The 17,027-nt window shown below is 38.1% G+C and overlaps 1 protein-coding gene across 1 annotated transcript; it reads left to right on the top strand.

Moving 5' to 3' along the window:
- The first annotated feature begins 12,446 nt into the window (after positions 1-12,446).
- Positions 12,447-16,655, top strand: LOC133251444 (double-headed protease inhibitor, submandibular gland-like). Its single transcript, XM_061423918.1, has 6 exons — positions 12,447-12,598; positions 13,322-13,353; positions 13,870-13,991; positions 15,430-15,472; positions 15,927-16,039; positions 16,489-16,655. The coding sequence occupies exons 1-6, from the start codon at positions 12,532-12,534 to the stop codon at positions 16,544-16,546; spliced, it is 435 nt and encodes a 144-aa protein (XP_061279902.1). The 5' UTR covers positions 12,447-12,531; the 3' UTR covers positions 16,547-16,655.
- Positions 16,656-17,027: the final 372 nt, after the last annotated feature.

Below are 17,027 nucleotides of genomic sequence, written 5' to 3' on the forward strand. Positions count from 1 at the left end.
TGCCATTTCTGGGATTTTTTTTGTCACTGTCTGGATAACAGAAATTTTTTTTGAAGAAAATTAACTATATCCTTTTTTTTCTTTAATCCTTTTCTCAAATTCTAGTTGCTCTCAGAGTTCAGAAGAAATGTCTAGAAGAGAGGTGAGGAGGTAAGGGCTCCTAGGCTATGACTCAACCTCACCTTCACTGTTACCTTACAGCTCCTCTATCTATCTTCTGTATTTCCATGGATAGCATAACTATCTCAGTTACTTGGGTCTCATCCAGTGACACAAATTAGTAATTTCTCATAGTAACCATGCAAGGAGATCCAACCATGCAAGGAGATCCAACCATGCAAGAACATTCATCCTAAAGGAGATCAGTCCTGGGTGTTCTTTGGAAGGACTGACATTGAAGCTGAAACTCCAGTACTTTGACCACCTCATGCAAAGAGTTGACTCATTGGAAAAGACTCTGATGCTGGGAGGGATTGGGGGCAGGAGGAGAAGGGGACGACAGAGGATGAGATGGCTGGATGGCATCACCGACTTGATGGACAGGGGTTTGAGTGAACTCCGGGAGTTGGTGATGGACAGGGAGGCCTGGCGTGCTGCGATTCATGGGGTCGCTAAGAGTCGGACACGACTGAGCAACTGAACTGAACTGAACTGAATCATGCTACCTCTTGATAATTTCCTGTATCAGAGCCTTGAACCCATACATAGTCTGGGGGAAGACTAATGCAACAAGAGTAACCAATGTATGCAAGTCTGAGCAGCACTGACTAGTAGAAATATAATAGTAGTTACATGTGTAATTTCAAATTTTCTAGTAGCTACAAAAGAAATGGGTAAAATAAATTTTGGGAATATATTTTATGTAGCCCAATATATCAAAACTATTATCATTTCAAAATACATACATAATATGATAATCATAATATCAATATAAACTTGTTGTTACTAAGTCTTTGATATTGGTGTGTATTTTAAACTTCCAGCACGTTGAAATTTGGACCAGACACACTTCAAGTGCTCAAGAGCTACATGTAGCCGGAAGCTACTAGTGACTTATAACACATGAGAAAACCACTAAAGAAAGTAAGCACTAGACAGGAGTGGAACAGAACAATGTGTGAGCTCCCGCCTCGATGCTGAAACACTGTCAAGCTCAGACTCTTGCTACAGCTTGCCCCTAGTTATTGTCCCCATGCAGATTCTGGGCTGATGCTGAACACACTATAGATGCAGGAAAGTAAAAGTGTGTGTCACTCAGTCATATCCGACTCTGTGCGACCCCATGAACTGCAGCCTGCCAGGCTCCTCCACCCATCGGATTCTCCAGGCAAGAATATTGGAGTGGGTTGCCGTTCCCTTCTCCAGGGGATCTTCCTGATGCAAGGACTTGGGCTTCCCTGGTGGCTCAGATGGTAGATGGAGGAAGCTATGGGGAACCCATTGTGCTTCAAACTGTTCTTAGCTCTAGAGCTATGCCAGGAATAGTTGGCTTACCTGGATTTGGGAAGTTAATTTTGTATTTATTATGCTGTTCTTTTTCTTTTAGATAAGTTGCCACTAAGCCAATTAAAGCAAAATTTTGTGATCTTTGTCCTTTTTAACTAAAGTGAAGATAAATCATTCCCTAGGTATTTTTTTTTTCAATGATATCATTAAGAAAAAAGAAAGAAGGCTTACATATAATTTTTCAAGCATGAAAACACAGAGCCATTTTAGGGGGGAAAAGTGAGAAAACAACATTGCTATTTTCTTTGGTAATTCCAGGATATACAGAATGGGTTTCAAGATTCTAGAACATATGAGATTGTATCTCTTTCCTGGTTATTTCTGGGGAATCCCAAAACACTATTTTCCTGACCAAGATATATAATTGTTTGAGAAATAGTTACTTTATTATATCATTATGAATATTTTATTGAGATAAAAATAGCAAATTCCTTGTACTGCTTTGATCATTATTATGATTATGGTCATAAGGTTACATGCACAAAAGACTATGTTATCGCACATTCAAGACTTGAGCAACCTTCGACAACCATATTGAGTACCAGGGAAAGTGTGGCTCAGGGATACTGTGAAGTGAAGGATAAGGTAGTCTAGAACTGGATGAGACATAGGAATAGAGAAATGCCTACGGACCCAGTGAAAGTCAAGGGTGAAGTGGGGATGCAGAGGTCAGGAATGGAATGGGGACCAAGGAGGCTCAGGAATTGGCGTTAAGGATGTGAATGTGTGAAAGCTGTTTATTTTGGAGACACAACCTGGAGGCAAACATAAAATGTCACCTGTGTCCAAATGGTCACAAGAAAATAGCTGCATTAAGTAAACTAATTTCTGGGTTGCTACTTGAATTATATCTTGATATCCATATGGGAGGCAAATGAAAACCAGACCCATCTCACTGAGGTTCCCCAAACCAGCCCTAAACTTCTAAACCGGGAAGTGACAAATGATCCTGAAATGGAACTAAGAAAGCCAAACTATTTGTATTATCTCTTCCTGTCACTAGCACAGACTGACGCATTTCTCTATAATTGATATTTCAGATTTCATTTGCAGAATGCGGGTTTTCAGAGAACTATCACTGTCCAACTCCTATATTTCCTGTAAGGAACTCACCTGAAGTCTCCCTCTCTCTCTCTCAAGGCTTCAGAAACAAGTGCAGAGAGCACTTGTGGAGACTACAGGCCAACAAACTTTTCCACTGAAGAGCCAGATAGACCTTGTGAGACATACAATCCTGTCACAGCCACTCAATGCTGCTGTTGTAGAAATATATGAATTTACATTATGTAAGATCATATGGACAGCTGTGTTCCAATAAAACTGTATTTACAAAAACAGGTGGTGGGCCAAGTTTGACCTGTGGGTAGCTCAGTAATGGTTAAGAATCGGTCTCTTTAGCTACATGTAAATCAATGACATTAGAAGGCTCCCTCATACCATACACAAAAATAAACTCACGATGGTTTAAAGACATAAATATAATACCATAAAATTCCTAGAGGAGAACATAGGCAAAACATTTTCTGACATAAATCACAGAAATATTTTCTTACATCAGTCTCCCAAGGAAAAGAAAGAAAAAAATAAACAAACGGGACCTAACTAAACTTAAACGTTTTTGCACAGTGAAGGTAATATTAACAAAATAAAAAGACCACCCAGGGAACAAGAGGATATATTTGGATACATTGTGACTGACAAGGAATTTCCAAAATATACAAACATCTCATTAAAAAACAAACCCAATCAAAAGATGGGCAGAAGATCTAAGCAGACATTTTATCGAAGACACACAGATGGTCAACAGGCACAAGAAAAGATTTTCAACATCACTAATCATTCAGTTCAGTTCAGTTGCTCAGTCATGTCCCACTCTTTGCAACCCCATGAATTGCAGCCCGTCCAGGCCTCCTTGTCCATCAGGAAGGATGGACATTGCATTTCCATCCAATGCAAATCAATATCAGGATGAATTATCACCTCACACTGACCAGAATGGCTATTATTGAAAAGCATACAAATAACAAATGTTGGCAAGGATGTGGAGAAAACTGTTGGTGGGAATGTAAACTGGCTCAACCACTGTGGAGCAGAGTCTGCAGGTTCCTTAAAAAACTAAAAACAGAACTACCATATGATTCAGCAATCTCACTCCTTGGTATATAGCCAGAAAAGACAAAAATGTTAATTCAAAAAGATACATGCACCCTCAACGTTCACAGCTGCACTATTTATAATGGCCAAGACATAGAAGCAACCTAAGTATACATTAACAGATGATTGGTTTAAGAAGATGTGGTTTATATATATATACACACACACAATGGAATAGTACACAGCCACAAAAAGAATGAAACACTGCCGTTTTCAGCAACGTGAATGGACCTAGAGAATATCATACTAAGTAAAGTCAGACAAAGAAAGAAGTATTATATGATATCACTTATATGTGAGGTCTAAAAAAATAATGTAAGTAAATCTACATACAAAGCAGAAACAGATTCACAGACATAGAAAAGAAAGTTATAATTACCAAAGGTGAAAGGAAGGGGCGGAGGGATAAATGAGGAATACGAGATTAACATATATGGACTACTGTACATAAGGGCTTTCCCAGGTGGCACAGTGGTAAAGAATCTGCCTGCCAATGCAGGAGATGCAAGAGACAGGGTTTCAGTCTCTGGGTTGGGAAGATCCCCTGGAGGAGGAAAATGGCAACCCACTCCAGTATTCTTCCCTGAAAATTTCCACGGACAAGAGGAGCCTGGGGGGCTACAGTCTACCACAGAGAGTCAGACATGACTGAACAACTGAACTCGCAGACACACACACTTTACATAAAATAGACAAGCAACAAGGATTTACTGTAGCTCAGGGCACTATATTCGATGCCTTACAGTAACCTATAGTGAAAAATAACCTGAAAATATATATCTATGTAGATAGATAACTAAGCCACTTTGCTATATACCCAAAACTAATGTGATATTGTAAATTAACTACATTTCTATTTTTTTAAAAAAGAATCTCTTGTCCTTCTTTGTAAGTTATTAGTGGTTGTCTTCTCTTTGCTCCTTTCTATACATTTAAATAAAAACCACACTTCTTATTCGATGAAAATAATAATAAAAAGTAACAAATGTTGACATTTAAACATTTAATATGTGCCTAAAACTGAGACAAGCATATAATCAGACTCACATTTGTACCCCAATCCAACACTCTCTGTGGCCTTGCTGGTTGACTTTGACCAAGGCCAGTCTCATATATAACACGGATTATGGTAAATGAAGTGAATGTACCCTCAAATTACACTCCCTGTGACCTTTACCAGTAATGGATAATACTTGTTTCCCTCTTAGTAACGAGCATAACAAGGCATCTTATTCTTTCCCTGGTACCATCCTGCCACAGAAATACCTTTTTCTTTCCAATACTGTAATTAAAGCTCAATATAAATAATATGTAACCATAAGTCACTCTTCAAGCATGAAGGGAGGACAGAGAGAAAGACTTGGTCATCTGAAAAGGAGTCATAGGGAAAAGAATCTAATAAAACATTCGTCATCCTTGAGGGACTTTTCACAAGACGGTAGTTCTTGTGGATCATTTTGCGGGATGATGTGCTGTCTTCCTCCAGGCTGTTCTATACACTCTGTCCTATTACAGTCCTTGTAAATACCTTTCAAGCCTAAAGACAATTTACTTTTTAACTTTTTTTCTTGAATGAATTTTAGACCTTCTATCTTTTCAGTGGACTTTTTCAACGGCCTACCAGACGTGCTTGTCGCCATCCTTTACAGCCCTCTCTTTTAAAACAATCTTCCAATGACCTCTTTGAAACACAGATCTGCTTAATTCCCCAGTTTAATGTTTTGTTTTGTTTTTTGGAAAATTCCTCCTAAGCAGCCAGGGTGCACTAAAACACAGTAAAACAAGACAAACCTGAAACCAAGGCAATGTGTTCCCTACTCCCTTTTGTCCTCTATTCACTTATCAATAAATTTATTAACTCTTTCGTTTAAGCCATCATCCTCTTATGACTGACTGTAACAACTTTATACATGATCTCCCTGCAGAGTACTGATCTGAAATCCAAATTTGGTAGTATTATGCATAAAACCTTTAAGTGATTTCTCTAGTCCCCAAGATGAATACCAAACTCCCTCTGACGTGTAAGGCCTCTGTCTACCTCTTTAGTCTCAGCTCTTATATTATCCTTTTTCCCTTCTACCCTTGAATAATTTCCTGAAATTTATTTATATATGTCCTCTCCTCCTAACATATCCTCTGTATTCACCTCTGGTCCTTCTCCCATTTTTTTCCTTCCATCTTTTAAGGTTCATTCCTTTAAACTCTAGGATAAATTTATTTTCACCTCATTAAAGGTGAGGCTTTTTTCTAGAAACCTTCCACAACTTCTTTCCCCTCTGAATGTGGATTAGTTATTCCTCTCTTATGCTCCCATAACCTCTTCTCCCTACACCCAGATTACCAGCTGTCACTTGTTTCCTAGTTGCTTATTTACAAGTCTGTCTCTCTCACCAGACTGTGACTGCTTTAAGAGAAGAAAAGATGGTTTAATATTCTTGCTTTTCTTTCTAGTTCATACATACTGTAATACTTAACTTGGAGCTATTACTTATTAAAGTTGTTGGGTAAAGCTATACTCGCTTAGAGTTTTTAAAGGAAATTTAGAACACGCCTCTTAGTTACTGTCAATGCCTACAAGGACTTTTCTCTTCAAAAACTGCTGGCAATGATGGTTGGAAACAAGCTAGTTAAGTGAAAATATGAACTTGTAAAATGTATCTCCTCCCTAGACAAAGGCTAGATTCATGAGGTATTTCTTAGAAATATTAGAAAAGGTTGTAGCTAAAGAGGAATGCAAAAGCAGTAGGAGCCCAGAAAAAAAAAAAAAAGCTATGAAGTATACTGTTATAATTAACCTTAATTTCAACTAATTAACTGCTCTTAGTCAACTAAATATATGATACATAGTGATAAAGAAAATCTCAATTATTTTATTTCAGGTTGATAAACTCCTAGATTGACAGAGCTAGAATAAAACTACCCCATGATTTATCCAGCATGTTTAATATATAGGAATCCTAAAGCCAAAAGAGAGGAAGTGATTTTCTGAGCTTACCCAGATGGGAGTAAATGAGGTATAAATTCAAGTAAATGGTTTTTAATTTCATGTCCCTTACACCACTCCCTCTGGCCTCATGAACCACAGTTCTACACTTCTCATGAAACTAACCAACCATGTGATTATGTTTTCAGACAAAAGGGTGGCGTTTATATCCAGTGATCCTAGAAAACTGTTTATTACCTACAGAAATGTCACTTCTGTTCATTTGTGGAATACTTCAATTCCAAATCTATGGGCTAAGTACACATGCAGATTTGTTAGCAAAGAGTAACAGAATTAACAACGAAAAGTAAATTCTAATGACAACACAAAAGAAGTCCTTGGAATAGTAATGAAACAGAAAACTGCCAGCTAGTATATTCTCGTCTCGATTCTTTCTGCTCCTAAAATTTTAAGTGAGAAAAAGTTGCCAAAACTCCATTGCAAAAGTCTCTAAAATGAGCTGCTGACAATTGTGCTTGCAAAGGATATTTGCTCAGGGCCCAGCCTCTGGTTGCAAGATGGGCATTGATGAATCAAGCAGGAAATGCCACATCCGTCTCTGCCCAGACGCTGTGCCAGGCACTCAGAAGATGTGTAGGCAGTTGGATAACCTCCAGTTATAATTGCCCACTGAAGAATTTCTGGTAGAGCTCTTCCCCCCACCCCCCATATTAGCACTTACCCCACTCCAGTACTCTTGCCCGGAAAATCCCATGGAAGGAGGAGCCTGGTAGGCTGCAGTCCATGGGGTCGCAAAGAGTCGGATACAACTGAGCAACTTCACTTTCACTTTTCACTTTCATGCACTGGAGAAGGAAATGGCAACCCACTCCAGTGTTCTTGCCTCGAGAATCCCAGGGACGGGGGACCCTGGTGGGCTGCCATCTATGGGGTCGCACAGAGTCAGACATGACTGAAGCGACTTAGCAGTAGCAGCAGCAGAAGCACAAGATAAGACTCTAAAGGAGAATGGAATCGTGATAGTCATTTTAATGCCAGTATGTCAAACAAGAAATAGTAACACAGCATCAACAACTCAAGCAGTAGTTAAAAGCTATTAACTAGTTTTCTTTGTATCTTTCCTTTACCATCAAGCACAAAGCTTGCAAAAAATGATATGAATTTTTGCCTTAGTAATTCCTTGGACAAAACTTGCAAAAAATGATATGAATTTTTGCCTTGGTAATTCCCTGGACAAAAACATAAAAATAGGTAAAATATTACTCCTAGTGTTGCAGCAAAAATAGAAATGGAGTTTTTCCTCTCCTGAGAATGAGGAAAGTAAAGGGAACAAAGAACAGACTAAAGAAGAAACATAAGTGTGCGTGAAAGAGTTAATAACACCTAGTTTTATTTTTTTCTTTTATTTTATTTAAAAGAAAAAATTATTTAGTAAAATGCTGCTTTATTTTCACTGTGACTGATAGTATATTCTCATTAAATATACATGATCAACCTTGAAGAAAAATCATAGGATGAGGTAAAAATATTATTGAAAAATTGATATTATATAACAAAGACAAGATATTATAAGCACAGTAGGAAATGCCAACACAAAGTATGAAAATTTCACTAAGAATGCTTTTTTCTTGACTGCCCTATCGAAAAAATTTTTTTAAGTTTTACTTTAACTGTTACTAACCTGTAGTCTATTTTACAAAACTAACTTGACACTATGTAAATTACATCTCAGACCTACAACCCCTTAACTCTATGCAAATTACACCCTGTACCCGGTGCTTTCCTCCCTGGCACTCCCTTTGCAGACCTTGTCAAGCAGTTCAGTCGCTCAGTCTTTTCTGCCTCTTTGCAACCCCAGCTTCCCTGTCCATCTCCAACTCCCACAGCCTACTCAGATTCATGTCCATTAAATCAGTGATGCCATCCAACCATCTCATCCTCTGTTGTCCCCTTCTCCTCCTGCCTTCAATCATTCCCAGCATCAGGGTCTTTACAAATGAATCAGTTCTTCGCATCAGGTGGCCAAAGTATTGGAGTTTCAGCTTCAGCATCAGTCCTTCCAATGAATGTAATAAATACAATGAATACAAGCAGACCTTGTAGCTTTCTGCATTTCAGAAAGTAGGCCCAGTAGGATGAATATGCAAGACTCACTACTTTGGTCTTTATCACTTACCCCAGACTTGGAGCCCCATCTACAGGATCTCCTCAGATTCCCCGTGTGGGGAGGTGGGGGTAGGGTAGGGGGAGAACCACGGTTCTTGAGGCACCAGCCTGCTGTGTTCTCTCTCCGCTAGGCCAGCTGAGGATCAAAACAGCCTTTCTATTTCCTCCAGACTTTGTCTCTGTGTTATTTATTTGGCATCAGAGGGCAGAGAAAGCCAAGATTTGGGTGGTAACATTAGTGGCTTGAGTACTTTAGAAAGGAATGCAAAAACAGAAGAAATTAAATTTTCAAGAGAAATCAAAAGGACTGAGTTCTAACACTGACCGAGACTGCTGCTGGCCGCTTCCTGAAGAGGCAGAGACTGCTGAGTGCCTGCCTATACAAAGTATCTGCTGAACCCTGGACTCAGGAGTTTTTCAGTCTCAGTCAAAAATCACCCTGTCTCCTGTGTGGCATGGAATAGGGAGCTGCCTCAGTGAAGGGAGCCATTTAAGGCTGGCATGCACGGCAGAGACGCAGGTAGAAACCATGCCTGTCCAGAGATAAGAGGGCCTGCTCTCATTTCCCATGCACTGCTTACGCATTTCAGATCATCACAAACTCTAATAATGAATAAGACTAAATCGACTCAAATCCAAGCAGAGTGAAGAGCTCAGAATTCTGTAATTTTATTTAGAGAAAACGACAGACAGTATTGTATATCTACATTTACTGATCAAAACTGACACCTACTCCATGGAACCATGTTGGGGATTGCTAGGAATTCACATGCAGTGCATGTCTGCATCAAGGCCTGGCTACCTCAGAATCACAGCCAACCTATGAGTTTTGAAACAAAAACTTTGTGCCTGTTAAGGAACTGGTAATAGAAATAGGTGTGGATTTACTGATGGGTTTTTTGATATGGGCAATGTATTATGAGGATGTTGAGTTTAATGTAATTCTACATACTATTTTTAAATCCTTAGTTACTGAATAGATAAAGGAAGAAAGAGAAATGGAGTCTTATTAGTTTGTTGAGCAGATTCATTTTTTTTAATGAAGATTTCCAGAAAGAGAAGAACATGGGAGGTAGACATATAGGTCATTCTTCTTAAACTCTGGATTTAAAGGAATGAATCAATGAAACAAAGTTAAAAAAAAAAAAAAAAACTTCATGGAGAGGAAAGCACATACACAAATTAAAACCTAATTGTAGAGAGATTAGATGGTGTGAAAATTAGACAGGATATGAAGACTCCTAAATTTTCCTGGGTTGGGTTACTACTGACAGCTATCAGCACAGTGGAACTGGAGAGAAGCCTAAAAGTCAGATTAAGCAGCAAGGTTTTGGGGGAGCAAGTTGACCTGGAAGATCCTACAGGATGCCCAGAAGGCACTCCTCAGTAAACAGTAGAGACCTGAGTCTAGGACCCAGGTAGCAAATCTTCCCTCATCTTATTTGGGAAAGTAAGTCAGGCCAGACATGTTGACTTAGAGCTGTGTGCTCGTGAGAAGATATGAAGTAGCAGGAAGAATCCTGTACTCTAATCAGGTGATCTAATTCACTGAATGGCCTCATCATGGTACTCTTCCTCTGAGGGCCTCACTTCCTTCTTTTCTTTTCCAAATTGATTTCCATGGAGCCTTGAAGTGCATGGTAGAAATGCAAGTACTCTTGAGCCCTATATTGCTTCCATTTAACTTAGCTTTTTTTTTTTTTTTTTAAATCTGCTTCTTTATCATTTGCCTCATAAAAGTGCATTTGAGTGTGGAAAAAGTTCCCTTTTTATATTTGACAACAATAACAAAAATGACAAACATAGACAGCACATTAAAAAGCAGAGACATCACTTTGCCAACAAAGGTCCATACAGTCAAAGCTATGATTTTTCCAGTAGTCATGTACAGATGTGAGAGTTGGACTATAAAGAAGACCGAGCGCCAAAGAATTGATGCTTTTGAACTGTGGTGATGGAAAAGACTCTTGACAGTCCCTAGGACAGCAAGGAGATCAAACTAGTCAATCCTGAAGGAAATCAGTCTTGAATATTCATTGGAAGGACTGATGCTGAAGCTGTAGCTCAAATACCTTGGCCACCTGATGCAAAGAGCCAAGTCACTGGAAAAGATCCAGATGCTGAAAAAGATGGAGGGCAGGAGGAGAAGGGGGTGACAGAAGATGGGATGGCTGGAGGGCATCACTGCCTCAATGGACATGAGCTTGAGCAAACTCTGGGAGATAGTGAAGGACAGGGAAGACTGGTGTGCTGCAGTCCAGGGGCCGCAAAGAGTCGGACACAACTTAGCGACTGAACAACAACAACAGAAAGTCTGAAGACCACAGATCCAGATGTTTGTTCTGGGACTCACCAATTCTCACATTCTGTGAGTCATTGTTCTCATTTCTGTTACCTGCTTAGAACACGGTCCCTCTAAACAGGTGTTTCACTATAACCTGGAAAGATGACCATTTACCCCATTCAGAAAACCTTCTGGATTGCACTTCATTGTGGTATACATATTTCAAATGTTGATAAAGCCTTGAAATTATGTAAAATGTAAGTATTCAAATTTTTACAATAAACTAAAACTGTAGAATTCAGAGAGAAAAGAGGTGGTATTGGAAAATGGGAAGTATGAATGAGAGAAACATATCTTAAAAAATTAGAAACAAATACAGTCATTACTGGAAGATAGTAAGATCTGAAACTGGAAGATCTGGTTTCAGTGAAGATCACAATAGCTATCTATTTTGGAGAATTTGCTTACCTCCTCCAATCTCTGAATCTGTCCTTTGTGAATGAATTTTTCCTTTATATTAACTCTGTCTTCTGGAGAGCTGATATGAAGAGCACAAGGGATAACAGAGGTGAAAATGCTAAATAATTGGAAATCACTGGGTGTGTGTTGTTGAAAAAATACTGGTCATGTGGATAAACAGAATATTTATAGATATGGGTGCAGGAGAATGGGTCATACACAATATCATGGTATGATCTTAAAAGGCATGAGATAACATGTTGAATATAGGTTTTCATTATAAATATCCATTTTAGTGACCAAAGTAGTATATCGTAGTTTTTTGTTTTTTAAAGTATAGGTAGGCCTAGAATTGGAAGGGACCAGCTCTCCTAACTGTTAAGAATGTGACTAAAAAGAATATACTTAATCTTTCTGATTTTGTTATTTTATTTGCAAAATAGCAATAATACTTGTCTTCACATTTCATAAGGTTAATCATTTAACAAGCCTTCACAGAATGTTGTAAAGTGTGTTCATACTTACAAAAGCAAGGTTTATGGTGCTATTAATGTTGTCTATTACAGTACATTTTAAAGAAATGTCCTCAGCGTTTCTCTGATCTATTTCAACATTCTTGCATTTCACATAACTGTAAAATCCCTTTACGTGTCATTTAAGAGTCCATTTGCTATTCACTTCACCTATGACTTTATTTGTCCTCAAATATAGCCATGCCATTATAACTGCTGAGCGATCAAAGGACTATTATGGAAAACATCTGGTAGTTGGTATCAGGATGTAACTATTCCAATTGTCTGTAACTCAAGATAATAAGGAAGCTTTGTTTGACAAATGAAAAGAAACAACCTTGCTTGGATTAACAGCCAATCATCACTGCAAAGACCAGTTTTAATGAGGGTAGGTCTCTGCTCTGAGTGTATATATACATGCATCTGTCAGACTGCTTTTTGTCTGTTTCTCTCTGAACTTCTTGACTCGGGGCAGCGGCTCTCGAATACCCTCATTCATCATCACTATGAACAGCATCACTACTTTTGCCATCCTTGCTCTGGCAGCCATGACATGGGCTGTCACTCCACCCGGTGAGTTAGGATTCCTTTTCAATATTCATTCTCTTATGTTAACTGCAGTATATTTGGCCTTCAGTAATTACAGAATATTAAGTGAAAGTGAAATACTGGAGTGGGTAGCCTTTCCCTTCTCCCAGGGATCTTCCCAACCACAGGGATCAAACCCAGGTCTCCCACATTGCAGGTGGATTCTTTGCCAGCTGAGCTACAAGGGAAGCCCATAGAATGTTAAAGTCAAAAGAAAATTTAGTAGGCATCTATTTAGATTGGTCTGATCAACAGAGTAGGGGTAAATCAGACCTTCAGGAAGAGGAAGAGAGACTGAGAAGAAAAGGACTGAGAAGTTCCTGCTCAGTTCCTCATTAGATCTCTCAGGTTTCTGACTTGCCCTTTTAGAAATCAACTATGCAACTCTGGGACCTTAAGTCCAACTCTCCCTGGGCATGCCCACAGGATCTCCTGGATTCCTCTACAGTTCCTTCTCCAGTGATCAGAGATTCTCGCCCCCAACCTCATTTATTTTTTTTTGGTGGGGTCAGGGGGTCAGGATCATATTTCTCTGACTTCACCCTTAGCTGGCCTGACTAAAGAAGTGACCTCTTTTCGGTCTGGTCTGGGCAAGGGATGTTGGGAAATGGGTTTTAGTTACTGTGAACAATGAATTCAGCTTTGCATTTCTAACTGTAGAATTTACTATTTCTCTAATTCCTTCTCTCCAAATGCATCTCATCGTAGTCTCTTCTGGTGATCAAGAAATAGGGATAGAGGTGAGTACCTTTTTGGCATGCTCTTTGTAAAAATGAAATCAGGGTGAATATGTAAATGAGTGGTGAAGGTATCTAAATTGACTCACAGTGGGCTGAAATAATTCCGTGGGAGGTAAAAACTGTTTCTACTCTACTTTTCTAATGGTGTTTCTTTAAACGAGTCTCTGTGCAAAAGGAGAACAGGAGATCAAGGAAGCTCTTACTTTTAGGTAGTATTTTAAACTTTTCTCAGTATCATTCATTATTCTACTGGACTGTCATTATAACCCAAAAAAAAAAAAAAAAGAGAGACTAATATTTCTTGCTTAAACTGCTCATTCTCATTTAAATACTGTTCTAGGTCTGATTTATTTTTGCAGCACAGCACCTGGTCCACAAAAGGCCTTCTAGACATGTTTGCTGAAAAGCTGAGGAGGGAATCTTCCTACTCTCTTCTCACTCTTCACCATCTAGATATAAGAATGATAACAGAATTGAAGAAACAGAATGCAGGGTATTATTTTGTCCCAATTACAGGTGAACTGCACCAAATACAACATAAAAGGTATCGGGATTGCGTGCACAAAGATATGGAGTCCAATATGTGGCATAGATATGAAAACTTACAGTAATGAATGTATGTACTGTTTCCTAAATAGGTAAGTATTATACTCAATTTGGAGCCCAGTTTTGTTTTGCTTTACAATCACAAAAGTCACATTGGCCAAAATCTACTCGGCTTTTGAAAACATGGTTTGACATCTTACCTTTTGTCATGTTCCTCTACTACTCTGTGGACATTGTTTTGTTTAAAAAAAACCCAAAACTAGTTATATTAGGGATATATATTATGTATATTTCTTTGCTATCCGGCCAAATTCTCATGTGTATTATATTACACGGTATCCCTCAGGCATTAGCTGTTACATATAGGCATTTTTATTCCCAAATTACATTTAAGGAAACTGGGTCTCAGGCAGGAAACATATTTTTGGTCAAACTTTCATGATCTTTCTTATCAGTTAATGGAAACTCAGAAGAGAGATGTTGCTACTTGGGCTGTAAGCCATGGACACTATTGTAACACTTTGATCTACCCTTCACACCCCAGAGGAAAATCATGTTGCTTCTCTGATTGTCTGGAAAAATCTAGGGAAGAGAATGAAAGTACAAACGGATAGTTGGAATTTGTTGGAATCCTCACCACCATCATCCCCACACATTAAGTTCTCACTATAAACAACATCTCAGCTTCTAGGAGACTTTACAATAATGATTATTACCAGTCACTCCAGCAACTTGAACTCACTGCTTTCCGACTAGCAGTTAAAATCGTGGACTTTTGTGTCAGACATCTGGATTCAAATCCAGGCTGCACTTAGTAGATCTCTGACGTTAGGCAAACAAATACCCATTCTGCTATGTACTTCTGTATTCAACAAAGCAGAAATTATAATAGTGTTTAGGATTCATTGTGAGAAAACATGTCAAATCTTAACTAAGCAGCTGACACAGAGTGAATACTCAAAGAAATGAGCTTTTCTTCCTTTTAATCATTTTCCTCCTTCTTTTCTAGCCTTTCTGAAAAGTCATAGTCAAATATAATAGCAAGTGTTAGTCAAATAAAACCCCTCAGAATATGCAATACCAGAGACTAAACACTGAGATGGGATTGATTATATTATCTCATATCTTTTTAGAAGGAGGAAATCTAATACTCAGAAAGGAGAAGTGATTATAACAAAATTACACAGACTATAAGTGCCAGATATGGATAGGTGAATACTTTCTTTTAAAACTGCAAAAATATCCACATACTTTATTATACCTTTGATTTCCATCTGAGTATTCATGGATTATTTTAAAAATGCCCAATCTACTCTCCTTTTAGTGTTGATCTTATTTTTTTATATTTTAATTTGTTTACAAAATGATCATTTATCAAAGATGTTAATGACAAATATTAACTAACTGGGGAAGAATATTAACCAGAACTACTTAGTTCAGGTCAGACAACACAGAATGACATATGACCATGTTTTACTCTGTAGATTAAGAAATATCAAATTACTGATTCAATAAAATCTTATTTTTCAGGGATAAAGGATCTCAACTCAGGAAACTTCATAATAATGAATGCGTAAGTATACACAAAAATTTTACATATCCTTAATATAAAATGTTTCAACAATTCCTCCCTTTCATCAAGAACAACTATTTTAAGGTATTTATTCTACAAATTATCTATGACTATGAGTAGTCACAGGTAACACACCTGGCCAGCCTAAACAGAAAATCTGAAATATAATTTATTTACCCAGAAGACTCCAGAAACTTTATTTATACTCCTTTATTCATAAGCCACAGGATGGATTCTGTTCATTAGCTACACGGGAGAATGAGAGAGAGGGCAGCCTTGAACTTGGGCTGAGCAATCTCTTGCTGTGATGGTATTCTCACCAATGTTGGGTCAGGTTATGTAAACTGCAGAAAATACACCTTTCTGCAAGTGGGATTCTGAACTAATGATCCTCTCAAGGCTTTAAAAGAGTTTCTTTTCTATGATTTAATGGTTTGTTTTTTTTTTTGAACAGAGGGAGGTTGAGTGCACCACATATTCAGAAATATGCACCATGGAGTACCTACCTCACTGTGGATCTGATGGGATAGTATATGGCAACAGATGTGTATTTTGCAATGCTGTTGTGTAAGTGCTTTATTCAGTATTTTATTTGTAGAAAGAGCCCCTCACACAGAACCAGAAGCCATCTTAGCTATGTAAGCCAGATGCTGCTATGAAGCCTAAGAGATGGCTGACTGAAAATCATAATATTTTACAAAAGGAAGGAAAAAGAGAGAAAATGAGAGAGAAAGAAAATGCCTAAGAATAAGAATTGAAGTTAGGGGAAGAAACATTTGATTGTCATCATAATATTATTCAGTGGTAGATAAAAGAGAAACTTACAGAATTTTTGGCTCCTAACACTGGCTTTTACTGGTACACTGAATTCCCTTTTTTCCACCAGGCTGAAGCTTGGTAAATAATTGTTCAGCTTTCATGTTATGTATTCATCTGGCTGGTTTGATCTAAGATGATGCAACTTTCAACTTAAGATTTCCAAAGCTCCCCTTTTAAAAGTATTATTTTTCTTGTAGGGAGAGCCGTGGCACACTTTATTTTGTAAAATATGGACCATGCTCTGAGTCTCCCTGATGTTCAAGGGCACCAAGTTTCCTTTGGCAGCGAACCAGTTTCTCTAGGATGGCTATGGGGACAAGTATATGGAACTTAATTCTTCAATAAAAGATTCGCAGCAGAAAAAGTTGTCAGGCTTATCTCTGTGGATGCAGTTCTTCTCCTATCTATGGTCCTTTCCCTAAACTATAAGTCATACAGAAATATTTCCTGTTTCCACTCAAGTTGGAAGCTAGAAAAGATTATACATAGAGTGGTGAAAAAAGAATCTGCTCTCAGCATCCCATTAAAAAAATATTTTTTTTAAGTAAACATGGATCAAAGTGTGTATCTGACCATTACTATTACATTACCTTTAGCTACACTAATGAAAAGTGGAAAATCCAGATTTGCAGAAAGATAAGAGTGAGAATCCTTAACACTATAAATGAATCAGAACAGGCTAGGAATAACATAATACTTTAGGTATCACCATCTAAACAGAGCTCAGTCACATGTG

The sequence above is a fragment of the Bos javanicus genome, chromosome 7 (genome assembly GCF_032452875.1).
Source record: "Bos javanicus breed banteng chromosome 7, ARS-OSU_banteng_1.0, whole genome shotgun sequence".
Taxonomy (NCBI): Eukaryota; Metazoa; Chordata; class Mammalia; order Artiodactyla; family Bovidae; genus Bos; species Bos javanicus.

What these genes read in the sequence shown, in the direction of transcription:
- LOC133251444 (XM_061423918.1), top strand. Translation starts at nt 12,532, where the DNA reads ATGAACAGCATCACTACTTTTGCCATCCTTGCTCTGGCAGCCATGACA. An exon ending in AACTTCATAATAATGAATGC is followed by an intron (nt 15,473 to 15,926) that starts GTAAGTATACAC and finishes TTTTTTGAACAG; the next exon opens with AGGGAGGTTGAGTGCACCAC. An exon ending in GTATTTTGCAATGCTGTTGT is followed by an intron (nt 16,040 to 16,488) that starts GTAAGTGCTTTA and finishes TTTTTCTTGTAG; the next exon opens with GGAGAGCCGTGGCACACTTT.